The sequence below is a fragment of the Ammospiza nelsoni genome, chromosome 19, assembly GCF_027579445.1.
Source record: "Ammospiza nelsoni isolate bAmmNel1 chromosome 19, bAmmNel1.pri, whole genome shotgun sequence".
NCBI lineage: Eukaryota > Metazoa > Chordata > Aves > Passeriformes > Passerellidae > Ammospiza > Ammospiza nelsoni.
The window spans coordinates 6,064,468-6,081,827 of record NC_080651.1 but is presented as its reverse complement, the minus strand read 5'-3'; the positions used below and the strand labels follow the sequence as shown (position 1 = coordinate 6,081,827).

General features: G+C 44.1%; 1 protein-coding gene and 1 long non-coding RNA gene across 2 annotated transcripts; one reads left to right on the top strand and one right to left on the bottom strand.

Annotated features, from left to right (window-relative positions):
- Positions 1-201: 201 nt before the first annotated feature.
- Positions 202-13,286, bottom strand: LOC132082006 (cytochrome b-245 chaperone 1). Its single transcript, XM_059486030.1, has 7 exons — positions 13,103-13,286; positions 10,888-11,018; positions 9,778-9,819; positions 8,459-8,532; positions 7,451-7,547; positions 5,505-5,649; positions 202-4,546 (listed from the first exon to the last, which is right to left on the bottom strand). Exons 2-7 carry the CDS (start codon positions 10,970-10,972, stop codon positions 4,417-4,419), a joined length of 573 nt encoding a protein of 190 aa, XP_059342013.1. The 5' UTR covers positions 10,973-11,018; positions 13,103-13,286; the 3' UTR covers positions 202-4,416.
- On the top strand, positions 13,257-15,786 carry LOC132082007 (uncharacterized). The gene is made up of 3 exons (XR_009419760.1): positions 13,257-13,340; positions 14,807-14,857; positions 15,504-15,786. It is a non-coding gene; the product is annotated as an uncharacterized LOC132082007 (long non-coding RNA).
- The last annotated feature ends 1,574 nt before the right edge of the window (positions 15,787-17,360 follow it).

Here is a 17,360-nt window from a genome sequence, read left to right as displayed (position 1 = left end):
ACCAATAGAGAGTTGGATCTATCAATCTCTATTATATGGAATAATACAAAATGGAATTAAAAGCTGGAGTGCTGCAGAAGTGTCAGCAGGGTCACTTCTAAGCAGGTATTTGGGCTTCTTCTATTCTGTCCTCCCCCTTCTTCTATTCTGTCCTCCCCCTCATTAACTCCTTCCCAATAATAATTTAGACAGCCATTAATATTTTTAATAATTTTAATTAAAAACAATATACAAAATACTACAGCGATGCAAAACAAGTTATCAAAGTTGATTTTATCAATGAACATTATTTTTAAAAAAAGACAACACAACAAGGCCTTGCTGAAATTCTACTTGCAATTTTAAAGTAAAAAAAAAAAAAAAAGGCAATTTCTAAACATTTTCCAGAAGTATTTTTGCCTCCCAGCCATCTATGACCCTGCAGAACTAGCACTTTTTATTTATTATGGGAGCCAGCTGAGGTTTTGGTACCTGTGTAACTTCATAAATACAGCTCAAAAAATCAGATCTCAACTAGAAATAGTTGGATTTTCTTTGAGATTTGCACACTTAATGCCAGGAATGGAATATTTCATTGTGAAGTACTGGAATATGAGGTTACACCAAGGTTACACCAAGGTTACACAGAGCAGTGCAGCAGCCACAGCCCCAGTCCCATCCCAGCACAGCCATGCAAGGAGCTGACAAAAGGGCTTGGTTTAGGTGTTAGAGCTGATCTGAGCTCTGCTGTGCAGCTTTTTAAATCATGGCTAAGTCAGGCACAGGTCTCTAGAGACAGCCTGAGATGCAGAAGTTCATGAGCACATCTGTACAAAGTCTCCTGGGAGTACTGAATTTCCTACCCAAAATGAGTCTTTGATGTCATTCCTTGAGTCCAAGTCACTTCACAGCAGGCACATGTCAGGCTCTGTGCACTGAGGAGTGAGGAAAACCAGGAAATCCTCCAGCAGAATGGTGGGAAGTGGCACAAAAGGAGAAGGAGAAAGGATTTGTCCAAAGAGGGAAGAGTGGACCCTGCCCTGAGCTGCACCTGCTCCCCACAGCTCCTCAGGGTGCTGCCATTGCTGAGGGCACAGACCCTGCCACAGCCAAATCATGGCAACAGCAACTGCAGCTGAATTGTCCATGCACTGTCACTGCACTCATCTGGCCGTGTCTTCCAGCTAGAAATGATATTGGAGGGCAAGAAGCTCCACATGTGGAGAGAGAAACAAGAGAAAAGCCCATCAGCCTCCATCAGCCTGTGCTACCTCTGGGGCAGTGTCCCCTGCCAGGCTCAGATGGATCAGTGCCACACAAGCTCCTGGGTGGATCTGCCAGCAGTGCCTGACACGTCCCCACAGGAGCCCCCCAGCCTGCCAGAACATCCCCAGAGCCCATCCTGCCCTGCAGAACACAGCTCTGAGAACATCCCCAGAGCCCATCCTGCAGAACACAGCTCTGACAACATCCCCAGAGCCCATCCTGCAGAACACAGATCTGAGAACACTCTTAGAGCCCGTCCTGCAGAACACAGATCTGACAACATCCCCACAGCCCATCCTGCCCTGCAGAACACAGCTCTGAGAACATCCCCACAGCCCATCCTGCAGAACACAGCTCTGAGAACATCCCCAGAGCCCATCCTGCAGAACACAGCTCTGAGAACATCCCCAGGGCCCATCCTGCAGAACACAGCTCTGAGAACATCCCCACAGCCCATCCTGCCCTGCAGAACACAGATCTGAGAACATCCCCAGGGCCCATCCTGCCAGCTCAGGCTGCAGAACACAGATTCCCACTGGAACTGGACTTGTTGGTACAGTGACAGCTGCCAAATGCTAAATGGAAATGGCACCAGAGGATGGCACCAGCTGCTCCAAGGGAAAGGCTGAGGAGCCAATATTCCTCCTAGACACACAGTGCATGGTGCAGCCATCCCTGCCCTGCCTAACACAGCAGGGTAATGAGGAGTGAGGAGGATACTGCTGAACACCTCTGCAGAGGTGATCACTGACACCAACCCAACATACAAATTACTCCACAGGATGTATTTCAAGTTACATTGTACCTCACTATAGGTCATTCCCTTTTCTATATTCTCAATTTCCTGACATTGTTTTTTAGTCTCTTTGTCTAAGGTACTGCACAGTCTGTCAGTGTAGGCATCAAACACCATGAATGCACAGCAAGCTGGAGGCACTGCAGCTCAGCAGCAGAGGACACACAGGATGCAGTGCAGGGTCACACCAACAGATGGACCTCTCAAAAGCTGATTTTTAACTGGAGATCTACAGTGTGGTTTACATCTTCCATGGAATGTCAGCTGTCATGGGAATCCAAATGAAAGCCAGCAGAGCTGAGGCTGAGGGCAGTTTGGTCTGGGTTATCCATGGTCATTCCACAGGCTCAGAGTAAGTGCAGGGCACAGCACAATGCCCTCTGAATATCCTTGGTACAGAGCAGCAGCTGGCACAGGCTGAGCCCTTGTGCTTACACTGCACCATGACATACAGGACAGAACTTCCTGCTGAAGTCCTTAGAACACTCACCATTCTCATTTTACACTGTGGGGAAAAAGAGTTCTCCAACTCCCCAATCTCATCCTCCTCTCTCTAAAATGAGCATCACCTGGGGTGTACATTACAGTGGATTTAAATGAGGAACTCTACATTAAGTGTTACACCCTGCAGTATTTTTTAAACAGGTTTGATGATTATGCTTAGCCTACAGCTGTGCTGGAGAATAAAGGCAAATTTAGCTAATTGCAACCTGATTTTCCCACATTCATATACTGCAGCTTCCCAGCTCCAGTGGTGTGGGGTAGGCACCAAAAGCCCCATGATCACCCCAACAACTCAGAGGACTTTGAGGAACATGTACTGGCAGAGCTCTGTGCTGATACCTGACATGATTACAAGTTTTTTACCTTATTTAAAGGAAACAGACCTAGTTCTGTGCTGCAGGCAGCTACACCAACAGCCACCAGCCCTGCTGCAGTGTGAGCACCTTCCCCTGACAGCCCCAGCCTCTGCTCACAGCCTGGGTGTGACAGCTGGAAGGGAAACCTGTGCTCAGCTTCACACCAAACTGAACTCACAACAGGATGTGCCTTCCACCAAAAGCTTTCCAGAGCCTTCTCTCTGTAGAGGTAGAGTGATTGGGAACAAGAACACAGGCTCTTTTAAATCTGAAGGAACTGCTGCCAGGAGACATTTGCTGCTGGCCAACTGTGAAAGCACAGAACACAGTTACCTCGTACCTGTTCACATCTCCTAGATGTAACTGTGCACAGATTTTCTAAATCAGGTCTAAAGACCATAAGATTCCTAAATAAAACCTAGTGAACTTCAGTACAAGCAGCTGTAGCATGCTGAAGGGACTTGCAGCTTTTGACATTTCTTTCTTGTACTGACATGTTAATGTAAGCATGAAGCAGTTCTAGCTCTACAGAGAATATGTTGACTAACAGAGGTAGCTTTTACTTCAGAAATACCTTGAAAAAATGCATATTTGAACTATTTGTGAAACCATTGGTCAGAACAGAGGACACCACACAGCTGGAGTAAAACACAGTCAGACATTTAGTCTGTGCTACCTACCTTAAAAAAAGTTATTATTTAGCACTTGGGTATCATTTCAAGTGAGGAAATACTCAACAACTCTAAGCTACCACCTTGTTTGACATCAGCCCTTTCCCTACCTAAAGTTAAACATGTCCCTGCTTCCTTTCTAAATCCACAGTTTAAACAGTAAACATTGAGGTGTAGAAAAAGATTGCTCTGTCCTGCCCACAAGTGAAACAGAACAGGATTAAGGTAGAGCATCCCAAAGACTTTCATCATGATCCTTTTTCCTTTGCTATTTATGGCTCCTCGGTGAGTCTGAGATAAGTTAAGACACCTTTACAAGTTGATTACCCTGATGTTTAAAATTCCAAGAGAGGCACTGAGACTTCAACTTCCACAGATATCCAGTGGCAAGTCAGTAGTAGAGAACATAAAAGTGCCACTATTCTGCATCTCCTAATTGCATATATTAAAGGGGAAACCTCAAAGCTTTGTGTATTGAGTTACAAATTCAACTCTTCTACATTGCATATACTGTACCTGCAGCAAATGTTTGCAGTAACCAGAAGCTCACATCTGTATCTTCATTAATGGAAAAGCAATTATTTCAAACCAATTCATTAATAAATAACTATTCCTAGCAAGTTTGATGAGGTGACAAAAGTTCAAGAGCCAGCAGTGTCCACATGCAGGGTCTTGAAGCAGTTTAGCACTGAACAATGGGCCCTAAGACAGATTCCACCCATTGTAAATGCACACATTGAGAAATGCCCAGATCAAGGTTGTGAGGGGTTTCTTGTTCTGAAGAACAATCAGAATATTTTCCAGATGTGTGAAGGCCTCTGCTTGCTTCAGTTCACAATGACTATCAGTATTTAACCTGTGGTTCATCTGCATCACTTGCCTCTGTTTCGCTGCTCTGGGAGAAATCTTGTGGGGTCTCCACTCTGTCCAGTTCCAGAAAACTCGTAATGAGTTTGGCAACTGCTTCCACATCACTGTGGGAAGGAAGAAACAATGGAAGAGTTAGTGGAACTGCAGTGCTGACAAGACAAGAGCAGGCATGCTAATTCCTGAGAATAACTGCCTAGAGGGAAACTCATATGGGCATAGAGGGTATGGCTGACACACCAAGCCATTCCCTCCACATCAGAACAAATCAGTCCTTTCCCACTCCCTGCTGCAAGGTTCCTTATTATCAATGCTTAAGATAAATTTTCTAACTAATACATCAAATGTTTGCAAAGTAGAATTAGACCTCTCTGCCACTGCCTAGCTCAGAAAGGCAACTCCAGCAGACATGCAGCACTAAAGGGATCTTAGACATTTAAACATGATCCTGACAGATGGTGTTAGCAAAATGTCTGCAAATGAAAACATTATGGGGTTTAAAAGGTTAAATTGAGTAACACAAGGTCATAACAGCAAGTCTAAAAACTGAGCTTAGTTATAATGATGCCTTGGGAAGGCTGACCTAGAACAGAGGCTGGACAGAGTCAAAGAATAAAGCAGGGATTTATGAAAAGGATCTCCTCCATGGATCCACCTTGGGCAGCACGAGAGCCCAGCCAGGGCTGCACCCAAGGTGAACCAAAATGGATGACTGCTCATGGGGTCTCTCACTTTGATCAGTTCTGCTCCATTTGCATCTTGGAGTTCATTGTCCAATTACAGCTTGAGCTCATGAGGTCCCAGCCTTCTTGGGTTTTTTGTCCCTTCAGTCCACATTGTTTGTCCCTGGTGCCCAGCTGGAGCAGGAATTGTTTTGTCTCCCTGCTCTGTGAACAGAACTCACCATCCCCTCATATGGAGCTCAGACTCGCACACTAATGCAGCACAGAATGTGAAAAATCTAAAAACTAAAACCTGAGGCATCAACAATACCTGGCAATTACTGACCCACATGATTGGCATTCCCACCTTCCACATTCCAATTTTACCAAGTCCCCACTGCACCTTCTGCAGCCCAGCACGGCGCTCTGGGTGAGCGGGTGTGAGAAGCCGGTGACGAAGCGCAGCACCACCAGGTGGCCCTTCCCGAAATAGCGCACGGCCTCCTCCTCCACGTTCACATCGCGGATCTCGCTCAGCACGGCCACCACTGCAGGGAGGGCACAACAGCAGCTTCAGCAGCACTGCAAACCCTCAGCACTGCTGACAGGGTCACAGGGACCCTGCCACACACATCTGTTATGAAAAATCCTTTCCTTAGGATTTTTCCTCCTGAGAATCCGAGAGGCCTCAGGAACAAAATGTAAACAATGGTTATCTGCTGCTGTGGAATGCAACAGGTGCATCTGGGATTGGTCTCATGTGGTTGTTTCTAATTAATGGCCAATCACAGCCCAGCTGTCCAGACTGTCTCAGTCAGTCACAAGCCTTTGTTATCATTCTTTTTCTATTCTCAGCCAGCCTTCTGATGAAATCCTTTCTTCTATTCTTTTAGTATAGTTTTAATATAGTATATATCATAAAATAACAAATCAAGCCTTCTGAAACATGGAGTCAGATCCTCATCTCTTCCCTCATCCTCAGAGGGACCCTGCTCTGGGGCACCACTGCTGTGATCCCTCACAGCCAGGGCACTCCTGCAGCACCAAACTGATGCCTTGTGCAGGCTGATCTAGAGCAGAGACCAGATGGAGCTAAAGAATAACTTTATTCTTCTTAGGGATTTATTAAAAGGCCTCCATGGATCCACCTTGGGCAGCACCAGAGCCCAGCCAGGGCTGCACCCAAGATGAACCAAAATGGTCCCAAAATGCACAACTGGTCATGGGCTCTCTCACTTTTATAAGTTCTGCTCCATTTGCATCTTGCAGTTCATTGTCCAATTCCAGCTTTAGCCCATCCAGTCCCATCCTGCTTGTTTTTCTCTCTTCACTCCACATTTTTTATGCTCTTTGGGCCTGAGATTTGGATCATTTGTCCTTGGTCCCCAGCTAGAGAAGGAATTGTTTTGTCTCCCTGTAGCCCCATTTCTCTTCACAGAGAAAAGCAAGGCACAATTCTTCCCAAGAATATTTCTGGGTTTCACATTCTCTGAACCTCAGAGAAAGGAAAATCAATTCTTATCATTTGCTGTGCCCGTGTTTGTGCAAAAGTAGGATGCAATATGGAGACTGTTTACCCACAGTGATGGTGTTTTGCTTCCTTGGCCTGTCAGGGCCAGGTGTGTGTGTGTCAGGACTGTTGGGTGACAGTCACAAGATTCAGTGCAGTTCAGTTGTGTGCAGGGTTGAGTGTTTGGCAGGTTCAGGTTTAGATGTTCTGCCATAGAAGATCCTACTTTTGCAACAGAATAGAAGATCCCAGATTGCAATAGAGCTTCCAACTCACCACCCTGACTCCCCCAACTCACAGACCAAACTGCAGCTTCTGTGAGTCCAAGAGGAAGCCCAAGGCCATCAGATCCTGCATTAAACAGAGCCTCCTGCTCAGGCTGCTTTAAATGCATATTCTGTAACTGCAGGATGGAACAAGCCTGCTTGCATATGCTATCAAACCTGTGCCTGCTCCCCAAAGCAGATGAGATTACAGAAATCTCAACTTCTGGTTCCAAAATTGAAGTTTTTCCACCAGCCCCAGCTGCCAAGCAGGCTAGCCAAGAGCAAGGTAAACACATTAACATCCCAAAGGAATGGCTAACAATATTAGGGAAAACAATGTGTAGGCCTACTTATGTTGGATTAAAATAATTAACAAGATGCATTCAGCACACTGAGAAAAAGCATTTGGGCCCAGAGAGGCAGATTGTTACATCTGCTGCTTGGGAACAAAGCAGATCTGGGAGCAGATGTGACTTAATTTGAGTACAGAACTCCAGAGAAGCCATTAAATGGGCACACATCCATCTCTTCTGCTGCTCACCACATTTTCTACCACAGATGCTGCTTTCTCACCTTGTTCATTGCCTCCTTTTGACAAGGTCAGGATTTTTTTGTAGAGGTTGAATGTTTTTAGGCAGATTGTTCCCTTATTTTTATCAAATACTGCTTCCTGTAAAATTAAAAAATAAGAATTAAGATTTTCTTGAAAACACCATCACTAGCTATGCTTCAAAGTAAAATAAAAATAGTTCCACTGGAAAATAATCTTGGTAACAGAAAAATACTCAGAGAGAGACAGAGATACATTCCTTTATTACCAGACCATGAAAATCACAATCTTGCTCTTTGTTTTAATAGAAATTTTACCATATCTCTGGTGTGACTTCTAGAAAGGAGTTAAAATGGGTTCATTGTCCCTCTTGCCACATTCCCCAAGTAATAAAAGCTGGAATTAAATTTGAACACTAACTTGTAACTCCTATAATTCTCACTTCTAGTGAAATTGACATCCCAGTGCTGTGCTCATTTGGCCAGGCTTACACAGACCTCAAATATCCCAATGAAAATGAATATTAATGATATGGGATATTAATAAAATTTCATATTAATCAATGAAAAGAGGATCTTGTTCTCTTTAGGTGAGTTGCTCATTCTAACACAGCTCAGGTCAGCAGGGTGACAAGGTGGGTTACTGCTCTCAAATCAACATCCACACAATTCTAAAGCAGAGGAAAAAAGCTGAGGAGCCTGGAAGCTTAGAGCTCCCTTATTTAGTGGTTTCTCTGTCATTAGCCTGAAGGCTAATTTCAAAATCATTTGTGCAGCTGAATGTCCTGGTCATCTTCCCTCTGTTGTACAAGAGAGTACATTTTGGGCCAAGTCTCCCCTTAAAAATACCCAAATGTTTAGCTTCACATTTTTATGCTTGTATAATCCAAGAATTCTTGCCCTAATTCTAGTCCCAGCATAGCAACCCAGAGGGTTTCCCCAAAACCAAAAGCAGAACTTGTCTGTTTGGGATCAGCATCTGCCAAGTGCTTCCTACTCACAGCCCCTCATTTCCTGAGCTCAGCATCTTACCTCCCACTGCTCCAGATTCTGGGCTGCCACAAAGAAACACCCAGCCATGTAGAAGAGCTTCCATGCCAAGCTGTCTGGACAATGTAAAAAATGCATAAATTTAGGTTTTTTTACTCCTTCTCTGGTATTTAAACAATCCTGAAAGCAACATGCTCCCTTTAAAATCAACAAAAGGAGGAAAGGTTTCTCTGATGGAACATTTTTGCTTTTAGTTGTACTACAAGCTATTTTACAGCTCTTTCCCAGAATGAAAATACAGAAAATCTTCACACTTTTCAGAGACTTCATTCACACTGGGCTTCAAACCATGCAGAATTATAAGCATTTGTATTATTGGCAAGGCTGGAACATCACATCTTTCTCTTCTGTACAAAGGCATCTTAAAAGGCATTCACAAAACTGCCAACCTGCAGTCAAACACCAAATATTTGTGCTGCAGAGGACAAGGATAAGGACAATGAAAATTCAATAAAGGAAACATGTTTCTGCATAAAAGGAAGCAGTTGGTCCTCTTGACAAACAAACATTTGCATTTCATGTCCTGGAAATGTTTACATGTCACAGCCTGAATAATCTGCTCACTCAGGCTTTTAACTGAAGGCACAGCAGAACTGTGCTGAGATTTCAGAAAACTTTGTTGCAATGTCTTAAGAAAAACAAGGCTGATTTAGCTGGTGGCTCAAGCAGCTTGAATTTTTCTCTTGAAATAAAAATATGTGGGTTCTGTTGGTAGCACATTCCTACACATTTTTAAGTTTTAACATTTGATGTTAACAGGGTGCAGCACAAGAATCACAGGGCAGCTTCCAGGATGAAAGGACAGCTGGCATTTGGTGCAAAGGCTGCTGTACTGCAGGGGGAGGAAGCAGCAGAAGCTGGCTCATCCCTAAAGGTGCTGGAATGAGTAAATCTCTGCCAGTGATGATCTGACAGTTTCCAGAGAAACAGAGAATTTCCGTCACAGGCAAAGCAATCATTTCATTATGGTGTCAAATAATCATTACATGTCCTCCCAGGAGAGCTGTGAGGAGCAGCTAATCACATTTATAAAACATTGAAAGTACAAAATGCCACAGAGTACCAATATCATTATTAAAAATACTTGCAAATGGAAAAGGAGGCAGAGTAAGAAATACAGCACTAAAGCACAGTAAGCCATAGAGGCAACAATTATTATTGGTTTTAACATTCACACCACAAAGGGGGAGAGGAACCTCCACTGCCTTTGAAGGGCCAGACAGAAGCTGCAGAGGAGTCATCAGCATGAAAAACAGATTAACAGCAAAGAAATAATTCCCACAAAAGTGATAGAGCATTACCTGCACTATAATAAGCAGCAGCCAAACCTATGGAGGCTATTCCTAGGAGGAAAGAGGAGAGAATTAAGACAAATAAATAACAAATAACTAAAAAACATCTAAAATTCCCTGATGAAAAACATCACTTTTCAAAACCAGGACAAACCTGATTGCAACATATATGACTATATGAAAGTCAAGTTCTTTTTTTCTCTCAGTATTAAAAAAAAGCTTCCATCCTGCAGAGGCATTAAAAGCACAGTGGTTGGAGTCAGAAATAAAAATTTTGTGACACAGTTGGGAACAGAAGCTCAGAGGGACTCAGTTTAACCATGACACCATAGTTCCTCTCAGCACAGTACAACCTGGAGTGCTCACAAACCTTGCAATGGTTATTTTCCCCTTTAAGTGCTCTATGGAGCCAAAAGACAACTTTTGCAGTAAAGCTGGGTCAGAAACTGCCAGCCCCTTTCTCTCAGAGAGGAGGAAGCAGCTGAAGAGTGCCCCATGCCCCAGGGGCTGCTGCAACTGCAAAGATCTTCTCAACCACATCCCTGAAAGCACTGACAAGGTGGTGTTGCTGCAGTGGGATCTCAGCTGGAAAGCAGGATATACCAGATTTTCCCCAGCAGCTCTCTCAGTACAATCCTAACAAGTTTATTTTTCCTGCATATTCAGTGGTGTTTATGAAGATGCCTTTCAGAATATCCTGTATGACTTCCCATTTCATACAGAGTCCTCAGGAGCTCAGCACCAACCCCACACAGCCAGCATGGTCACGCTGCAGCTTTCCACTCCTGCAAACTGAGATGTTTCTCAAGCAAAACCCCCTCCAGAAGCTTCACATTTCATAATAAACCTTCTGCTCTTGATCTTTCAGGACTCCCTTAAAATTCCATCCATGAGCTTCTGAGGTTCTCCAGATGAGACTGAAAGTCCCACAGCGAAACTGCCATGCTGAGGCCTCACACTCATTCAGTGGCTATGGAAAGGAAGAGTTCAGAGCCCAGTCTCTCCTCCTCTGGAAAGGAAAATGCCTGGAAGGCAGGGATTTCACCAGGGGCTCTTTCAGGAGTTTATTGTGACCCTCTTCTCTTACAGCAAGCTCTGGAATGAAAGCTGTGCTCTTACCAACACAGACAGACCAGGAGCGGATGCCAGGTGACCTCTTTAGGTGCAGATGGGAATTTGTGCGTTTTTCAACCAACATGTACATCTTCAACAGCAGCTCCCAACAGCCCAGTCTGACTCATCAAACCTCACTGCACCAAAAAAAACAAAAAGAAAAAAAGGGAAAATTTTTAAATCCTTGACAATTCCACCAGTTCCCCCTCCAGGACTTACCAAGTCTCAATCTAGACTATAAAAGATACTCCAGGGTAAGAACACAATCTTTTTTGACAGGAAGAGCAGTATGAACACTGAAAATAACCACAAAGTAAAACTGTCATGTCGAGAGTTGCATAACAACAACAGGAATGTGAACTCCTGGAAGAAAGTTCTCATTTTAGGGGTAAAAGTCTCTTTCTGTTATAATCAGATTCTGGAAGAAAAATGTGCAAAACAAGGAGCTGGAACAATGTTGTTGTTAATTCATGCAGCCCTTCAGATAAAACAGCAAGGGGAATGGAAATCTCTTGACAGCATTTCTCCTGTGAGCTCAGAGGGTTGGGTGAAGGGTTAATCTGGGAGTTGGGCAGGACAGTGCAGCCTTCTGCACCCCAGGAGGGGCTGCAGCCAAGCACTGCCACCACCCCATAATGCCACAGACAGCATGCCCATCTTCCAAGGCACCTCAGGAACCCAACCAGGAGCTTCCAACAACCACGTTTGTCTGTCCTCAACAAGACCATCCCTTCAGCCCAGGCAGAAACAGCAGAGACTAAAAGGCCAGGCACTAATTAAAACCAGGAAGAGCTGGGTAATCTCATGCAGCATTTTCATTATATTTTTACTGTTTCACAGCACAGAATCAGACTTATCTAGGGTGAGAAAGACCTTTAGGATCATGAAGCCCAACCATTAACCCAGCACACCACTAAACCATGTCCTGAAGCACCTCACCTACAGGATTTTTGAACACTTCCAGGGATGGTGACTCCACCACTTCCCTGGGCATCCTGTCCCACAGAACCAGCTCAAGGAGGCTGGCATTAAGCTGCTGTTAGCTGCCCAAGATAACAGGTTTCAAGAAAATGCCAACATTCATCAGGTTCTGAATAACACTGAGAGAGCAGGTCTGAGCACATCCAAGTTCTCACAAAAGGCAAATATGTGATTTTCAGTCCTTTACTTATCCAGCTGTTCTTGGATGCAATATGCTCCTGCAATTCTGGGAGTTTGGATACAAAGCTCCAGGGGAGCAGATTTAGCCAGGTCTTTTCAGTTAAACAAAAAGCACCCACAGCTTTGATTTTAATCTCTTAGCAACACATCTGAGAGCATCTGAAACCGAAAGAGCCAAAAGCACTTATGCATGAGACACACTCCATCTCCTCCGGATGTCAAGCATCAAATTTTAATTTTCAAATGACTCCTGTGAGTTGTTCTCAATACACCAGAAAACACTTCTGCATGCACAATGCCTTCTCCTGCCTGGTACCAAATCCAAGTTAAAAAACACATCAACATCATCGCAGAAATATCAGTGTATTTTATAAATATTACACCCTACTTAGAACATAATTCTCACACTTATCAGTCAAGTCCATTAATGCAACCTTTGGTATCTCCTCCCCATAATAATTTAGGGAAGTTCAAGCAGGCAAATGCCAGTTTTGGTTTAATGCTGGACACTCAACATCAGTGCATTGTCTCTCACAGGCTGTTGCTTGGAATAAAAAGCAGCAAAGCAGCTTCTAAAGTTACATTTAATAAATAAATCATAAATGCACCCTAAAACAAATACTAAAGTTTTACCAGAACACAGAGAAAGAGGTATTTTTGTGCTGCTCTTGCTAAGTTCTTAAAAATTCAATTTTGCTTGAATTTGTCTGGTTTACAATGAACTGATCTCCAGCATCAAAATAACATTCTCACGCTTCCTCCAAGCTCTCGGTTGAAGGCAAGCCAGCAAAACCCATTGGAAGAATTGAAATTTTCACCCCTTGAAATCTTCACCACCAGCGGCCATCAAGTCAGGAGCACACATCAGGTGAATTTTCTTTACAGAGCTTATTTTTGTTACCTCCCAAGCCTGCACCTGCTCCCAGCCCAGCGTGGTTTCCCCCTCAGGGAGGGGAAGACCCTCCCCAGCCATGACCCACCCGACCCGCGGCTTTTTTTCCCCCGCGTGTGGGAAGCCCCAGGCCGCCCTCACCCTCACCCAGCCCCGTGCCCGCGGTACCTGCCCGGCCTCCAGCCGCCTTCTAAAGATCCTCGGCCGCCTCCGCGTCCCGCGCCCTCAGCGCTGGTCCCGCCTCAGGGATGGACGGAGGCGCCCGCGGCCATTTTGGGTGAGGGCAGAGGAGGGGACATGAACCTCCCTTCCCTTCCCTTCCCCGCCCGTGAGGGCAGCGCCGCGCCAAGATGGCGGCGCGCTGCCAGTACTCAGCATGGCGCCGGGGCCCGCGGATGCTGCTGAAGTAAGAGCGTCGATGTTTCCTTGGTTGTTTTACTTTAGCGGTGCTTGGAAAGAGCAGAAACCTCGCGTGAGCTGCTGTAGGGTGAGGCCGGGTGTGTGGGAGAGCCTCAGTGGATACGAGCCGAGATGGGTGAGGCGGACATGGCCCCTTGCATGAGGGGTCGGGGAGGGCAGGGGAGCCCTGGGGGCTCTCCCCAGGCTCGGGCAGCTCCTGCAGAGCCAGGAAACCTCTGGGTGCTCGATGGCAGCACCTGGGACGGCAGTGACACAAAGAGCTGGTGCTGTGCCCCGGCTGTGGCAGAGTGACAGCACGGCTGCGGTTGGAAGGATCCTCTGGAGATCGCTCAGTCCAAGCCCTGCTGACGCCTCGAACGCGTCCAGGTGGGTTTGGAATGGCTGCAGGAAAGTTTTGCTGATTTTAGGACCCCTCTAAACACAGACATGTTACTTTAGGAAGGAGATGTTGTTTATTCTGCACAGGGTGCAAGGTGGCCATTTCCACACATCAAGCACACCAAAGCTTTTAACTATTTATACATTTTAGCAAAGACATCAGTGTTCACTGGTTATAAGTTACATCGTTCTCTTAATAATTAGCATTCTGTCTTCTATCGATCCATCATGCTAATAACTCTCATGCTCAGCCTTTCCTTCTTATAGGTGAATTTCTTGTGTCAGTGGTTGCAGATTCCACCCGCCAGAATTCCCTTTTACCCAGCTGGAGCTGATTTCAGCACAGTTGCTGAGTTGGCTTCATCTGTTTCTTCCTTATATTGGGAGTTCTGGCCAGATGGCCCCTAAATTCTGAATTCTGTGTGTCCACTGCCAGTGGGCATCCTTTTTGCTCACACTTTGTTAACCTCTGCTAGGTCTGAGGTCATTAAAGTATTATCAAGCCCTAGACTTCAACAAGGCAATTTCACCAACAAATAACTTGTTTTTTCTAACACCTCGACATCACTTATATTTGCAAAGCAGAAATATCAGTGATAATCTTACACGTCTAACATTGATGTCATGAGTTTTCTGAACTGTACATCAGCTGAAGGCTTGGGTTTGAAAATCTGTTATTTGGGGAGGAAAGTTTCTAATTCACTTGAAATACAGAGTAATTTTCCTGTTGTGGACAAATAGGCTGCATTTGGAAAATGTCTCATGCTTCAAACATCATTCATATGGGAAAGCTGCTCCTGTTCAGTCCATTCGAGGTGAAATGCAGACATCTGCAGTTTAGCTTAACTTCTTAAATTATTCTAAGTCAGTCATCTACAAATGATACTTGGTCCTCTCTCAGTTGCACAGGAATGTCCTTCCTGGATGAAATCCTCAAATTTTGGCTTTTTTCCAAACATTAATATATTCTGGAGTGTTTTCTCAGGGCCATGACATGATAGAAGTTTATTTAGCTCTTCTCAACACTATTCTGGCAAATTAAGATTTTGACCAGTGACTTTCATAACATTCCAGAGTGAAGATATGGATAATCCCCCAGAGAGTCCACAATACAGACATTTAAGTGTAAGTACTGGAAAATACCTGTGTAAAATTCTGTGTAAGAGTTAATGGGAAAAGGCAGTGAGGAAGTGCAAGAATGAATTGGCTGCTTGTGAGTCACAAGGTACCAGCTGCTGGATTTGGATGAAAAATTGGAAGTAACAAGTATCACGTGTGCTCAACCCAAACAAGCAGCTGACTGAGGCTTTTAGGAAGAAATTTATGTCTAATTAGCTGTCAATCAGTTTTTATAAGCGACTGGTTTATCTGGAAACCAAATGTTAAGCTGTTTGGATTGATAAAAGACAAAAGGTTTCTTGTGTCTAGAGCAGAGTGAAATAAGCAAGAAATTCCTCTCCGTTCAGCAAAAGCCACAAAGCATATATTTTATTATTGTTACTAACTGCAAAAATATCAGCAACTCTCTACTTCTGCAGTTCTTCAAAGGTCACACCAGGATAACCTGATGTGACTTAATTTAATTATGAAGTTACAGAGAAATTTTTTCAGCCATGGGAAACATCACACACATACACAATCCAAATAAATATGCCAAGGATCCTTGTAAGCTTTTGCTATCCATTAATGATTCTTACAGCATTTTTTCTAAAATCTGGGGATTTTACACCAGCTCTTTCAAGTAGGTAAGTGCTGTTATGCCTTCCAATAGAAAAAGGAAGAAGGAACATTTTGAAAGCCTGATGCTGGACCTAAAGAACAGCATGAATTCCAAACCACTGCTGCAGAAACAAAAACCATTTTCCAAAAGAAACAATTCAAGAATATGTGTTTGACTATTTGTAGACTTCTTCCTCAACAATGTAAAAATAGATTCTGTGGAAGTGTTTATGTTCTATTTGTGTAGCAAACACACTTGTAACTTTTAGGCCATTGACCTAAACCCAAGAACATGCAAATAAAACAGAACTGGCCTTTATTTTGAATTAGTTTGACATGTGTGTAATTCTGGTGCTTTTTCCTATTTCACACCATTTCCCTAAATATTCTTTTCTAACTCCTTATTTTTTTTTTCCACCCTAAGTTCTTAAACTTAAGAATTCAGCTGTGCAATAAGCATGTGATCTGACTGACATGCCAGGAGAAATTCCAGAGCGCTTGCTCGGAAGCAGCCACCAAATGCTTTGGCTGGAGAATTGGCTGGGAGTGCTGTCAGAAATGAGCTCATCCCACAGAAGGAGCCTGTGCTGGCCCTGCCCGGGGTGGAACAGGGCACAGATCTCATGGACACACGTTCAGCCAGGAGTTACTGCCCAGCTCTGCCAGCTGGGGAGTGCCATGAGCTGGCACTGTGGGCAGGGAGCATTCACAGCTGGCTCTGCCCTGCAGGAGCCTTGCAAAGCCTGCAGCACTTTGCAGTTGGTTGCAGCACTTTGCTGTTTTCACAGGGAAATTCTTATTTCTCCATTTCATTCAGGGTGTCAATGCTTCAGGTGCAGGGATAAATGTTACATGAAGGCCAATCAACAGTGGCCATAAAAGAAGTGATGCCTTTAAGAGCTGCCTACTGCTGGCATAGGAAAGCTTTTAGAGAGTGCAAAGGTGGTGTCACCATGCCCAGATTAAAGCAGGATGCTGTTTCTTGTCTCATGTTTTCAGGCACACCGTGAGGGTTGATCAAAGATCCACTGTTCTGTGGGAGAATGGAAAGCACAGAGTGCTCTTGGCAATAAAATAAATGAGACATCTAATTATCTAATGATTTCATAAATACAACCTTATACTGTGCACTGAAACAGAGATTCCTTGCACACTCTTCAGTTTGTATAAGTTTTAGCTCTTTTTGTTTGAATTTTGAAATTGAAATAAATTCAGTCCAAGTATTCCTAAGATGAAGGATGAAATAGGGATACTTTATGTAGGTACCTAAGGTGTCCTCAATATTCTTGCAAAACGCTTCCATTTCTATGCAGTTTTTCATTGTGAGTACAAGAAATAGGGGGGAAATTCAGTCTTTGCCCTTTGCTGACGTGCAGAAGAATGTGTTTAATCCAGTCCTCTAACAGATTACTAACTTAGTTCACCAGGGATTCCCATCCCTGGAAATTCAAGGCCAGGCTGGACAGGGCTTGAAGCAGCCTGGTCTGGTGCAAGGGGGGTTTGGACTAAATGACTTTCAAAGGTCCATTCCAACCCAAACCACTCTGTGATTCTGTGAAATAAAAAAATATTTTAAATATGATCTGTGCAGTTACAGAAATATCCAAAACTGGCATGTCTTTTGAAGAATCACTTTATCAGTTTTGGATAATAAGTGTAAGTATAATCAGAGTGTGAAACAGGAAGATTTTAGCTGTGCTTTTAAGTGCAAATCTCAACACATTTTTAATTTAGAACTTCCCATCTATCCTGTCACTTTATTGGCCAGTGCAGCTATAGCTGTTGTATCCTGGTGGAATAAGGTGCTTTTCTTGTATGAAAATACTCGTCCACAGGAACAAAAAAGATGTCAGATAATGCTGCATTCCAGCAAGTCTGTAGGAAATGGGAATTCTTAGATCACATAGGA